General features: G+C 41.4%; 1 protein-coding gene across 9 annotated transcripts in view; it reads left to right on the top strand.

The window, feature by feature from the left end:
* Positions 1 to 588: 588 nt before the first annotated feature.
* INPP4A (inositol polyphosphate-4-phosphatase type I A) overlaps positions 589 to 13,817 on the top strand; it is a 64,242-nt gene continuing 51,013 nt past the window's right edge. For all 9 annotated transcript variants that reach the window (XM_056862082.1, XM_056862087.1, XM_056862083.1 and 6 more), the window contains exons 1-8: positions 589 to 714; positions 1,423 to 1,467; positions 2,716 to 2,834; positions 2,954 to 3,070; positions 4,430 to 4,509; positions 5,985 to 6,096; positions 7,488 to 7,578; positions 9,564 to 9,711. In XM_056862082.1, the coding sequence (XP_056718060.1) occupies positions 609 to 714; positions 1,423 to 1,467; positions 2,716 to 2,834; positions 2,954 to 3,070; positions 4,430 to 4,509; positions 5,985 to 6,096; positions 7,488 to 7,578; positions 9,564 to 9,711 (818 nt within the window). In that variant the 5' untranslated portion in view covers positions 589 to 608. The remainder of the gene's footprint in view (positions 715 to 1,422; positions 1,468 to 2,715; positions 2,835 to 2,953; positions 3,071 to 4,429; positions 4,510 to 5,984; positions 6,097 to 7,487; positions 7,579 to 9,563; positions 9,712 to 13,817) is intronic.

Raw genomic sequence — 13,817 nt, forward strand, 5'->3', positions numbered from 1 at the left:
CCGTGGCCACCTCAGAGATGCTGTAATGTCTATTTGGGTCCTTAGAGCAGTCAACAACAGACAAAGATGGCCAAGGGGTGTCAAACATATGGCCCACGGGTTGGATCCGGCCTCTTGAGAGCTATTATCCGGCCTGCGAGTCAGCCGAGGCAGCCACCCCCAATTCTCAATTTGTGCTGGTGAGGCATGGCCCAACCAAGTGACATTTATGTCATATCCAGCCCTCGTAACAAATGAGTTCGACACCCCTGGTATAACAGCATAAAGAAACTCCATACTTGTTTCTCATTTACATGGAGGGGAACTGTGCTGTTTTGCATTTTGATAGTATCTTAGTGGGAAGTCAGTACCCATTGAAACTAATGTCCTGTTGATATTTTTTCCTTAGTGCAATCATTTAAAATCTTTTACAACTTTTCAGTAGTACAATGAACCCTTAAATGTACGTGGGTTGGAACCTAATTCAGATTAGGGTTTTTTGTGTGTGATCGTTTTTAGCATGCTGATATATTAAGGGCTGCAAGCAAAGACACTGCTTTGTGCTCTGATGCTACACCAAGAAATCGCTGTGTTCAAACCGTGAGAAGAGGCACCTTCTCCATGACAACATGTCAGCGAGAGAACACAGCCCCCGCCAAGGTGGAAAATCTCGTAGCGTGCAGCGGGCCTCAACAATTGATGTCACCTCTGACATGCTTGGTTTGTCTTTAGCAGGTAAGCATCTTTTCTCCATCTGTGCTCTCGTATTTATATTAAAACTCTTTGTATTTTGAAGTTCAAATCTTTTAGATACAACTTTTTCCCTAATATTGGTGATGCAACTATACATTTGAAACTTGCATTCTCTGCATAAAACAGGTTTCCCACCCACCCCAAGTCCTAAGGAGCAAGTAAGATAACAGGGCAAGGCAGGGAAAAGGACTTGCAGGACAAATAGCAGCATGTTGAGACTGTGTGTTTATGCAGATAGACGCTCATGGACTTTGGTCAAATCTCCCCCTTAAGTGTTGCCTCAAGACTTTTGCTGAAGAATATAATATCAAAGTTATAGGCTTTAAATATAGTCTTTCAGTTTTAAAACAATTATTGTGTGCAGGACCAAGTGCTTGCACACAATCACTGAGGTTTTTGACCCCCCCCCCCAATGTTAAATCATTAAATCTCCTCTGGTACTTTTCAAAAGCAGTTTGGATTTTTGCATCTCAAATAGTAAGCCCCCATCACATTTCAAAGACCCCAGTACTGTACAAAACAAGTTGCATGGTGGTTTTTCTTCTAATCACATATTTTATATGCATTTAAAACAAACAGGGTCATTTGACTTTTCCAAAAAGGGTTATGAAAGAGAAACATTACTCTTTCAAATGGCAGCTTCATTCTATTGTAATAAAAGCAAATTGACTTGACTTCTGTGTTTTGTAGGAAATATCCAAGATCCAGATGAGCCAATCTTAGAATTTAGTTTAGGTAAGTAGTGTCGTTTTTGTGCTTCGTTCTTCTTTGATATAGTGATTGTTTTTGTATAGTCATTGTACATAAATTGCTCTTTCTTAAACATGATGATAGTCTAATAATGTTTCCAACAAACTAGGATCACTTAACTTGCCACACTATAGTTCCTTTAGAAAAGGGGTGATAAGAAAGTTTACAGTGACTTGCGCTTGGACCCCTGGCCAGTTTCCTGTGGGGACGCTGCCAGCTGGTAGGATTCTTTTAAAAAAAATCTGAATCCAGTGGACCTTTGTATGATTCAGCAGGTACATCTAATGATGTTGATTGTTTTTATGCCTTAGCTGTTAATTGATCCTGAGTGTAGGATTTAAAACCAACAGCAGTAATAAAAAGTAAGCTGCATATAAGACTGAAGCCATCTAATCCATGATGTGGGTGCACATGTCCTAAGAGAATTTCCCCAACTTTTAATTGGGAAGAAAGCATCTCTCTCTTTCCAGCCAGCCAATTTCAATTCTTTCCAGAGGAGCGAAGCAAAGGTCAGATTTTGGGGAACCAAACCGCAGCTGTGCTCTTTTTCTGTAAATTGATCTTGAAAGACTACTGTGATTGAACATAATAATCTGAGTTTTCTTGGAGTTTTTATTGTTTTAATTGGTTGCTATCACCTCAGTTAACTTGGCTGCCCGCATGCATGATTTGTGGCATCTTGAAAGCCCGAAAGCTAAGGTATAACCTTTTTCAAGTTCATTAAAAAAAAAAACCCTGCCCAGTTACCAGACAGCAATTCCTTCTTGCTGCAAACAACCAGGCCAGTGGCCGTTTACAATCCTGGCTTCGAAAAAAAAATCAGTGTGTAAAGATGGTCAGTCTGATCCTTCCTTCCATCCTTGTCAAGCAGTGGATGCCTGGGGGATTGTCTTTGGGCTGAGTACATTGCATTATAGCTTGCCTCTGATGATACGTAGATGGGAAAGCACTCACGTTTGAGAATATTTTGTTTTCTGTGGGCTAGTCTGCTGGAGGAAGAACAGTTGTGTGGCACATTAAAGTGTTGTGCCAGAGATCTTCATGCGCTGGAGCCCCATTCTCTAGATGCATGTTATATTATTTCTAACAGGACAAAGGTTGTACTTCGTCCACAAGCAAGAAGTTAGGCAAGTGAAAAGCAGACAGATTTTGGTTTTCTTTGTTCTGTGCACATTGTGTTTGCTTCAAAGTGCCTCAGCATGTTAACAAATATATATTCTTGGTTTCTTATAGCTTGCAGTGAGCTGCTTACTCCATCGCTAGATAGAAAGCCAAATAGTTTTGTAGCAGTGAGTGTAACCACACCTCCTCAGGCATTCTGGACAAAACATGCTCAGACAGAAATTATTGAAGTAAGTGGATGCAAGTGCATACCTAAGGATGAAGCTACTGTAAAAGTGGTTAATTTCTGATGATTCCAAGTCGCCTGTATTCACTTTCTTATGTGTATGTGTTTTCTTTTAAATTGCAGGGAACAAGCAATCCTATCTTTCTAAGCAGTATTGCCTTTTTTCAAGACTCTCTTATTAACCAGATGACACAAATAAAACTTTCTGTATATGATGTTAAAGATAGATCTCAGGGAACTGTAAGTCCTCTTACCCTCTGACATTCATGTTCCTCAAAATTCTGTGTGCTACCTCTTTTGTTTTGCATGTTTGGCCCCTGTGTGGCCTTCTTTGTGGGCCAGCAATTTGATGAGTTTAATGCTAAGACTGGTTGGTATTTAAGGAGAGTTTTCAAAGATAAACATCAGATTTTAGGGGCCTCTTACTTCCCCTCATTACTCCAACACCAAGAACAATGTACGGAAAGGTATCTTGTGGGGTGGGGAAGCTCATGTTGATTTCTAAAAACAAATGCTTAGGATTAAAGAATTCTTTATAGCCCTGTGCACTTGTAATACAGTAGTTCTCAAACTGTGGGTAAGGACCCCAAAGAGCATCACTACTGTCTCTCAGGTGGGTCTTGAGGCCAGGAGGAACAACAGGGTGAGCTAAGGGGAGACACTTGGAGGCTGTATATTAAGAAATACTAAAAAATAAAATGCAAACTTTGTCATTGTTAACTGGTGTGAGATATTGTATTTCATGTTAGGGAGGGGAAAGTTGCATGGAGTTCCAAAAAGTACAGCATGTTTAGAAATGGGTTCCATTTCATAAAGCTGGAGAACCACGTGTGTAGTACATGTTTGTGCTTTAGAAAACAATGTAGGGGGAAATGGGGGAAACCAGATCACCCATAGTTGGGGGGTGCTTTACATTGAGAACTCCCAAGTTTGCAGAAAAATACATAGTTTTAAATTAATAAAAATGGGGGGGGGGCAACCTGATGAAGACTGAATATGTCCTAGGAGCGCAGAGGGTTGGATCCAGCGGTAAAGCTTGCAGAAAGATTTGATGGAGTGGGCCTTTCTCTGCCTTCCCCTTTTCCAAGCAGCCTGCTATTTGTCCTGAAAATCCTCCCTGAGGAGATCAGAGAGCCTCACAAAATAATAAAATAAAATGTATCATAGAACAGGTCACTGCAATGACAAGCAAAAAACCACGTAAAATTGCCTCCTTCTCCCTCTTTGGCTCACAGCTTACATAAGGGAAGGGGAATATCCACTTTGTCATCTCTATCCACAAGCAGTACCACTGGATCCAGCCCAGATTTTTGAGAGTGGTATAAAGGCATGGGGAATAAGCATGCTGAAGTCCCACCAGATCTTCGAAATCCCTGGAAGGAGGGATTTCCAGATTATTCCCTTCTGTCATTCCTCTCCTCCCCCTCCCCTGGTTATTTCTTTATTTATGTAGAGATTGGTTTATTGAGGGGGTTATGTAGAAAGAGACAATCTGGTTTCAAATGTCACATTGAAGCACTAGAGCTGGAAATCATAAGCGGAAAACTAAGTAATTTATGGTTAAATGTCCTCTTTGACCATGCTCATTTCCCCCCTCAGATGTATTTATTGGGTTCGGTGATGTTCACTGTAAAGGAGCTACTTCAGGAGAGGAACCATCGGTTACACTTAATGCTAAGGTTTGTACTTCGTTTGGGCCTGTTTCAGGAAATCTAGGCCATTTTATTGCACAGCTGGTCACTGCCATCTCAAACTAATTACTTTTTGAATCTCTGTTTTTAAAAAAAGTAAGGTGTGAAACAGGGTTTAAGATTAGAGATGCTTAGAAAGTTATTGTGCAAAAGTATTTTAATTTTAACAACTCTACTGGGGTGGAAAGTGCTATCAAATCTCAGCCGGTTTATGGTGACCCTGTAAGGGTTTTCATGGGCAAACGATGAACAAAGATGGGTTTGCCATTGCCTCCCTCTGCATAGCAACCCTGGGCTTCCTTGGTGGTCTCCCGTCCGAGTACTAACCAGGGCTGACCCTGCTGAACTTCCAAGGTGTGACAAGATTGGGCTAGCCTGGGCCATCTGGCTCAGGGCAAGACTCTACTACCCTCAATGAATTTGTATACTGTATACGAGTATTCGGATTTGTTGTTTATACAACTGTTTAACTGTGTTGTACTAAAGAAAAGGAAGATGGATGGTATTTTTTAATAGTAAGAAAACTAACTTTTAATGCAGAGAAGAGGCTTTTCAACACTTTTAAATTGTTGTTTTGCCTCTGATCGAATAGAACATTTAAGCTCCTTATTCATCATCCCAATCTGACGCTTCTGTGATATTAGGTGCAAGAAAAAGATGCCTACAAAGGCACAGTAATGGCTTCAGGAGATCTCAGACATACCTTTCAAATTTCTATGAAGGTGCTAGCTTGGATGAAGACTTCTGAGCTCTACTCAGCATTCTCTCATTATGCATGAATTTTAAAAAATATGTACGTGCAGAATATATATTGCACAGTTTCCTAGAAACGATGAGGAAATTGCAGCTGACAAAATGGGTTATGTAGCTGTACAGTCAGTCTCTCATTCTCTCTCTCTTTGTAAAGCATTGTCAAATTTAATTGTAGTCTTTTAATTGTAGTCAAAGGCTTAGGCCTTTGACTTCCCACCTTATCTTCCACTCCAAACTGAAATTCAGTCTTAGTACATGTATTTCCATTTGCACATATCCATCCCCTGTCCCCTGCTACCCCCCCACTCTCTCTTGTTCCTTCCTTCCTTTGTAGTCTTTCTCCAGATATGTACATTCATATTGTAAACTCCTTGAGGCAGGGACCTGTGTTTTGTTCCTATATTAATTGTGAAGTACCATTCACATTTATAATATTACAGTAATAAACAGTTTAACCAGTCCAGGGATTTTAGTACAAATATGTATCTATACAAAGAGATTTTCCATATGAACATTGTAATAATTTGAAAGTAGATATGGAATTGAACCCTGATCTTTACTTTGAATGTGAACTTCAGTGGCTGTTACAGACTATGAGCAGAGACTAATATCAGAAGTACAATCCACAGCCACAAGGCATAGGATGCGTATAACTTATAACTGATTCTATTGGGCTGCTGAGTCAAGCCCTAATAATGTGTGTGTTGCAGATCTGCTGAAAGTGACCGTGTAGGCAACATTACAGTGATAGGATGGCAGATGGAAGAAAAAACAGACCAAAGGCCTCCAGTGACCAGGTCTCCCGACACTATCAATGGAAGGGTGAGCAGGAACACTGTGCATCCATCTCAAGACAATGTTGTATATGTACAACCTTATCCACCGTCTTCCCCATACTACCTTTTCGCCACACATTTACAACTCCCCTTAGGGGCAGTTCACACAATTACTGTTTCCTCGTGTGAGCTATCAAAATGTTCTGCTGGCAGATATATTATGTGAACTAAGCAGTCATGGATATGGCCAGCAGCAGTTCATGTATTCCTGGTGGCTGTGCTGTGTTATTACATGAACTTGCTGCAGGCCATATTCATGTGGTATGGTGTGTCTGTGCAAGCTTATACTGCTTGCATGGAGAGAAAAATACATTGTGTGAATTTGCATGTAGTTTTTAGGGAATCAAACTAGCTTTATTTGTCAAAATAAATAATGCAAATGGAATACAAGAGAGCAACTAGTGTTTATTATGTTTTGGTTTAGACTCTATTCAGGTCAAGTAATTATTCCATTCATTAGTTCTCTAAGAAGTTCAGGACAGTGTGCATGGCGGTGGTTATCCTAGTGTTTTAAATTAATGTGTAAGGTAGGTTAGACTGAGCATTGCCAAATCTAACCATTTAGCTTCATGCCCAATTGTTGTTTTGAAGCTGGGCATTCCCACTTCCAAGCTCAAATCTGTAATCGCTACAACCATTCCACGAAGCACAATTTGAAGCTTTCCTCCAATCTAAGTGGCTCTTCCTTCAATGAAACAGCCACTTATGTTGGAGGAATTTCCTACAGTCTAAGATACTGCCCAAGTTCACAGTTTATTCTTCTGCTCTTCCAAGTAGCTTAGGATGGAGCATAGCCCTCCTCTGTTCTCTGTTCCCCATTTAATTTCATTCTCACAAGAACCTTGTGAGCTAAGTTAGGCTGAGTAGGAATGACTTGCCAAGAGTACCTATTAAACTTCATGGTTAAGCTGTGATTTGAACCTGAATCTCCCTGGTCTTAAGTCCAGCACCATATCTACTGCTCCATTCTAGCTTCACAACACATCGGCTCTTAGAATAAATTTAGAATATACATTAAATTATGTTTCCAGAAATTTTCTTTTTTGTCCCCATCACACTAATTAACCCATCATGAAATGATAATTTCAGAAGTAAGCTTCAACTTTAGTTCCATTTTAAAAAAAATCAATAGTCACCACAAAAGAGGAACTTAAACAAAATCTAATTCATCAATTCAGTTTTAACAAGCTACAACATTAATCCGCCAAGCTGTTTTGTTTTTTTCTTGCCTGCTGAAAAGTAGCAGGACTTACTGAAATCATTGACCATTCTGTCAAACATAGTAATTGTTTTTAGTTCAGTCAAGAGCATATTTTATATAGGTTTGGTTATGAAGATTTGCAGAATATGTCTTTTTCATGTTTACATTTTCTTTAGACTGTACTTCCTGTTGATGAAAGTTTAACAGAGTCTTTAGGAATAAGATCCAAATATGCTTCATTACGGAAAGATGCATTGTTGAAATCTGGTAAGTATCTTCTTGTACAAATAATTGGTTTTACATTTATGTATTCCACTGCCTTGAATTTTCAAATGAAAAAATGCTTAAATCTTCAGATGTCTTCTGCAATGTGGCCTTGATGGTATAAGAACAGACATATAACTGTGTTAATTTAACTGGTACTTCATCAATAACATCCGTAAATTACAGCAGTGGGGTTGGACTTGCTAATTTGAGGTCCATCTAAGGAATTTATTTGTGAGTAGCACTACCATATTTATAGCCTGTTCCTGACCTGAAAGGGCAAAAGTCCTTTGGAGGCCAGGAAAGGGCTGCGCCGGCGTAAGTGGGACGGACACCAGTGGCTGAGCCACTTATGCCGTCCAGGTTGGCACGGATGCCAGCAGGGAGACCTGGATGTCAGTCTCCTGGCACTGCTGTGACAGTGCCGCCTGGGGATGCCATTTTCTGCCGGCGTCCCACCAGCGCAAAACCCCGCACTGGCATCCCGGAGGGCGTTCCCGGGGCATGCCGGGGGGGGGGGAGAGCTGCCAGTAGCCAGCTTCCTGTCCCCTTTCAGCCAGTTACACCATCGTTGAGAACAGCATTGCTGCGCCAGCTTTTTTGCTGGCGCAGCCTCGCTGTTCTCAATGGGGCAAAATGCCCCGTTTAAAAACAAAAAAGCCTCTGAAAGGCTTTTTAAAGCCTTTTGGCGGCTGGGGAACGGCTTTGAAGGCGCTGCAGCAGCGCCTCGGCCATGGTGTCCCTGGCCGCCACAGGCTCAGGAATGGGCTGTTAGAATGCAAGCAATACTTTCTGATGGAAAATGCCCTGCAAGATTTTCTTCAAAACTGTTTAAATGAAGTAGAAGCAACAGCCAACTGGGAAGTCAAACTTAGTTACTAGTGCAAGCAATTGGTGTAGTCCAAAAGACCCATGAGTGTGCAGGGAATGTTCTGTTTTTGATGGCTATAGTTTCTTGTGCTATGTTGGATTTATGAGGGGGCCCCTAATCTTCAAGCCCCCTTATCTTCAAGTGTGGCTTTTCACTGCTTGGGCAGCTGCAAGAAGAAGGATCCCAGCAAGTGTATGAGGCTTTATATAGCCCTTATGTTACTGGCCAAAGTGGCATCTCTGGCTGAAGACAGACTTACTGTAAAAGGGGGCTTGCATCATTAGGAATACGCTGCCAGCTCTCTTTTTATATCATTGGCTGCCTCTAGCATAGAATGATACATCAGTCCTGCCTTTCTTGCTCCCTTTGCTGCTGCTCCTCCTCTGATTGGATAACAAAGCACCTTGCAAATTGGGTATATGAAAGAGGTTGTGCCGTGAACTCCTTTCTAGCATCACATTTGTCTTCACCCACAAATTCATCACACTTGTAAAAAGATCCTAGCTGTAGAGTAATAGCAAGGATTTTTTTTCTCCTAACCCCACTGTGTTTCTTCTCCATTGAAAAAAAGACATCTAAACTCATCCTTACAGGCTTGGCTGCTGTGTGACAAACTAAATCAGATTGTTTTCTTTACATCAGGATTTAATAAGCAAAATCTCGCTCATCCAAATATCTCTTTGGATCTAGAACGCTCAATACAGCTTCCTCACAATAATTGCTGTGATTTTGGTATCGTTTTGTTTCTTTCTGGGGCTTGAGTTTATGGGGACAATCAAGCCAAGTTGTGTGGAGGAGCCTTGAACTGTGAGAACATGTCCTGTGATTTGGCTTCACCATTGTGGTTCCAGTAAACTGTGGGAAACTTACAAGCGTGTATATTGCTGCCCCACAGATGTGGCCGTTATTATCTTTCAATATATAGATATGCTTTAAATCTCCTGCTATTTGTTGACAAATGGATGCATGGATATCTCACAGGGTCAAGTTGGTGCATTTAGTAGGATTTGTGTATTATTGTTTTGTACCAGATGGTTAATTGAATTATTTTTGTGTAAAGGAATTAGAGTGCTTAAGTCCAGATTTTTAATGAAATACTTACATTTTAATATTTTAGTGTTTGGAGGGGCCATTTGTCGGATGTATCGTTTCCCTACCACGGATGGAAACCATCTGAGAATCTTGGAGCAAATGGCAGAGAGTGTGTTATCCCTACATATTCCCAGGCAGTTTGTGAAGCTGCTGCTTGAAGAAGATGCTGCAAGGTAAAAACAAAACTGGGGAGATGTTACCCCCTGAACACGAGTAAAATCAGTCCTTTTGAATTTATTAAGGAAGTAAAACGGTTCCAAGCAATGCAGCTTTGCAGTGACCGCGCACCCCACGGCATTTACAATTTAGTTGCCTGAGGTACTGTTTTGTAAATATTTTGCAGCCAAGTATGTTCCAAAACTCACATTTTCCAAGATCACATATGGGGACACTTGCAAGAAAGAATAATTGGGAGGGAGCAGTGCTTCAGCCTACCGTGCCTGTCGGTTCTCCCCCTCATATTCCTCCCCCAAAACTGCTGTTCCTCAACTGAGCTTACTTTTTAGAAGAGGGGGAGTATTTGCTGGAGGGAATTTTCTTTGGTTCAGTGTTGTCGAGGGCCATTTTATATAAAATGGGTTACAACTGCTTTTCTTCTCTTGTTTGTATTAAGTTTATCATGAGAACATTTTCCCAGGTTCCCAGTTGTTTAGGAAGTGGAATATCTCTTTGTATCTAGAACGCTCAATACAGCTTCCTCACAATAATTGCTGTGATTTCGGTATCGTTTTGTTTCTTTCTGGGGCTTGAGTTTATGGGGACAATCAAGCCAAGTTGTGTGGAGGAGCCTTGAACTGTGATAACATGTCCTGTGATTTGGCTTCACCATTGCGGTTCCAGTAAACCGTTGGGAAACTTACAAGCATGTATATTGCTGCCCCACAGATGTATGTTCCAAAACTCACATTTTCCAAGATCACATATGGGGACACTTGCAAGGAAGAGTAATTGGGAGGGAGCAGCGCTTCAGCCTCCTGTGCCTGTCGGTTCTCCCCCTCATATTCCTCCCCCAAAACTGCTGTTCCTCAACTGAGCTTACTTTTTGGAAGAGGGGGAGTATTTTCTGGAGGGAATTTTCTTTGATTCAGTGTTGTCAAGGGCCATTTTATATAAAATGGGTTACAACTGCTTTTGTTCTCTTGTTTTTATTAAGTTTATCATGAGAACATTTTCCCAGGTTCCCAGTTGTTTAGGAAGTGGAACCTATTAGAATTCTATTTGAAGCAGTTTCTAAATTAATCTAGCAAAGGTCAACACTTTCATAGCAATTTTCCTCAGTGGTTTACTTGATGAATCTGGTAATGTATTTGCTAGTTAAAATTAAAGGTTGTAATTTTTTTGGTGGAGACTTCTGTCCTGTGTTCACACTGTGCTGAGTTTTCCTTCAGATTGTATTGTGATTATTTTGTACCCACTCTATTAGGAATATCAATAATAACTTATCTGCATTGATTGTTGAGATCTAACATGCAAGCAATTGGGGAGGAATAGTTACAGACTGACCCAGAACTTCCTTCTGTCTCCTACGACTGTATAGGTTTATGGCATTACAAGTTATGTGATTTTATGACAGGAAATAGGAATGTGCCAGTTGATATTGTTTGATGACTGTGTCTGAATGTCATTCCCATTGTTTTTAGTAGATATAAAGAAAGAGAATCTGGCAGTTTCCACCAGTTTGGAAAATGGTGTGTATTCTCAGTAAAATACAGACACACAAGTATATGTAGTAGATTTCGAAGGCAGTAATGATTGCTGCTCTAAATAGGACAAATAGCCATTACTATGTTGCCCATTGCCTTTTTCCATTCTGCTTAGCTCCTTAAGGAGATGAGTAATACTTTGCACTTAGTTAATTACTTTGTTTTGACCAGTTGTGGATATATGTCTGGCTTTTTGAGTGTTGTCCAAATATTCCTGAAATATTTATTTTAAATAAAGGAGCAGATAAGCTGTGAGCTTAGCAGACAAGCAAAACACCTGTCAGTGGGCTGGAGGAGGAGGAAAAGGAGCACCACTGGTAAGGGCTGGGAACAGGTTTTTTGGAACAGGACATCCCGCAGATTAGGCTGCTTATAATTGAGTACCAGTTTCTCAAGTAGGTGATGGCCATATACCCAGGGTAGTGGAAGCCCTACAACAGGGGTGGGGAACCTTTTTTCCGCCAAGGGCCATTTAGATATTTATAACATCATTCGCAGGCCATACAAAATTATCAACTTAAAAATTAGCCGACCAAGCCCCAAGCAAGCAGCTGCCCCAGATGACCCCCCCCCCATGCAGGCAAGCAAGCATCCAACTCGCCCACCTGGTGGCATGGTATGGTCTGTTGCACCAGCTGGGCGTACCCGTCCAGCCACACACTGGAGTTGCTCCTGATCCGCATGGTCAGGGCTGGATTCTACAGCCAGCTCCTGCTACCTCCTCCTGCAGGGACTAAATGAGGACACATTGGCTAAGAACTCGCCCCCTTCCCCATGCATTCTGGCCTTGCCCCCTTTAACCCCTCCATTGTCACCACTTCCAACCCAGCCCTCTTGTAGTATAGAGGGAATACGTTTCTCCACGGCCCAGGTGGGAAAGGGTTAACACAGTTTCTTGGGCGGTCCTAACAGCTCCATAGCTAACGACTCTTCTGCAAGGGGGGGAAACGGTTCCTTTTCTCGGCAAAACAAACTCACATCCACCTTGAATAGAGGCTATTCCTGTCCACGGGAGGGGGCGGATTGCCAGTCTTAGATCCTTCTGAGCTAGAGATCTGCCAGGACCCACGAAGGGCCAAACCAAATGATTTTGCGGGCCTTAAACAGCCCCCGGGCCTGACGTTCCCCACCCCTGTCCTACAAGCTAGGGTAACACTGCAATAGGCTAAGAACCTTAATCTCATGGGGAAACTATTACTAGAGATATTATAGCAGCAATACAGTAAATGTGGCTTCTTCTCTTTCAGTGCAGACCAAGATTATTTCCATTTATGGGAAGTCAATGACTCTTTTGACTATCAAATGAACTATTCGTAGTTATTTTCATTCTCTGCATGGCTGTTAGTGTTGACCTGCTATTAATAAATAACTTGGGGTGTTTAGGAAAATCTGTATCATTGTGGTACCTGAAGTAAATTTCTCCACTTGGGAAAGAAAATCCTGTTTAGATTCTTGTAGTATCCTGGTTTTATTCCCTGGATGAGACTGAAGCTTCCTTTCCACCTCTTTCCCAATGTTGGGAGGAGGCAGAGGGCTCCTGCTACCCAAATTTGTCATTCTCTGCCTTGTGTTTCAAAAGCATGGGGACTACCTTGATTGTTGAAAATATGAACTAGTAAAGAGGAGCCTCCATCTTTCCAGTGCTTCTCTTTCTCAGAGCACTGCAGAATCACTGAGCCTGCTCATGTCAGGGAAGGTGAACTCAGCATTGCCTGAATGCTCAGATCAACAAATGACAAAATTTGTTCAGGATCTTCTCTCTGGCATTACTGTCCATTTGGAGACCTGAAGTGAGATATCTCTCACACTGTTTAAAAAAGATAACTGTATAGCATCAGTAGAAAAGAGCAAGAGTCCAGCAGCAACTTAGACTAACAAAATTTCTGGCAGGGTGTGTGTGAGCTTTCATGAACCACAGCTCACTTCTTCAGATACAGCTAGAATGTGATTGCATCTATCCTTAAGTAGAGAAGAGTGTATTAGACATATACTGGCAATGTAAATGTCAAAATCAAGTAAATGACATTAGCAGGCGTGATTGGATTAGGTTTGATATGCAGAGGGGTAGTAAGCATGCAGAGATTAGCATCAGTGGATGATAAAGCCATTACTAGTGGGAACCATCTTCCATTGCTATGGATTACTGGAGGGGAATTTCTGCCCTTGCTGGCAACCATCAAGAGCTGGCTTTAATATTTAAGAGACAAGCACCTGGACTTTCAAATTTAATTCCATGTGAAGATTGGTCTTAAATTCACATGGCCAGTGAATAAGGCAGAAGAACTCAACATCAGTCTCATCACTTGAAGACAGAAGATTGAGAAGAAAGTATTATCCATCGCATCCGTTAACTTGCCTGGGTTGTTAGCAAAATCAGTCCTAGGGTACTAACAATTGACAGCAATCCTAACTATTATGATTTTAACTGTCCCAACAGAGTGCCCAGTTGCCTGCTAGTATGTTTCCTGGTCCCTTTCCACACTCCTCCTTTTCAAGGCAGCCATTTTGTAAAGGCATCTCTTTCCCTTATTCAGAACTCCAAAATTGCCAACAGACTTAGCAAGGTTGGGAATTCC

Source organism: Euleptes europaea, chromosome 16, assembly GCF_029931775.1.
Source record: "Euleptes europaea isolate rEulEur1 chromosome 16, rEulEur1.hap1, whole genome shotgun sequence".
Classification (NCBI taxonomy): Eukaryota; Metazoa; Chordata; class Lepidosauria; order Squamata; family Sphaerodactylidae; genus Euleptes; species Euleptes europaea.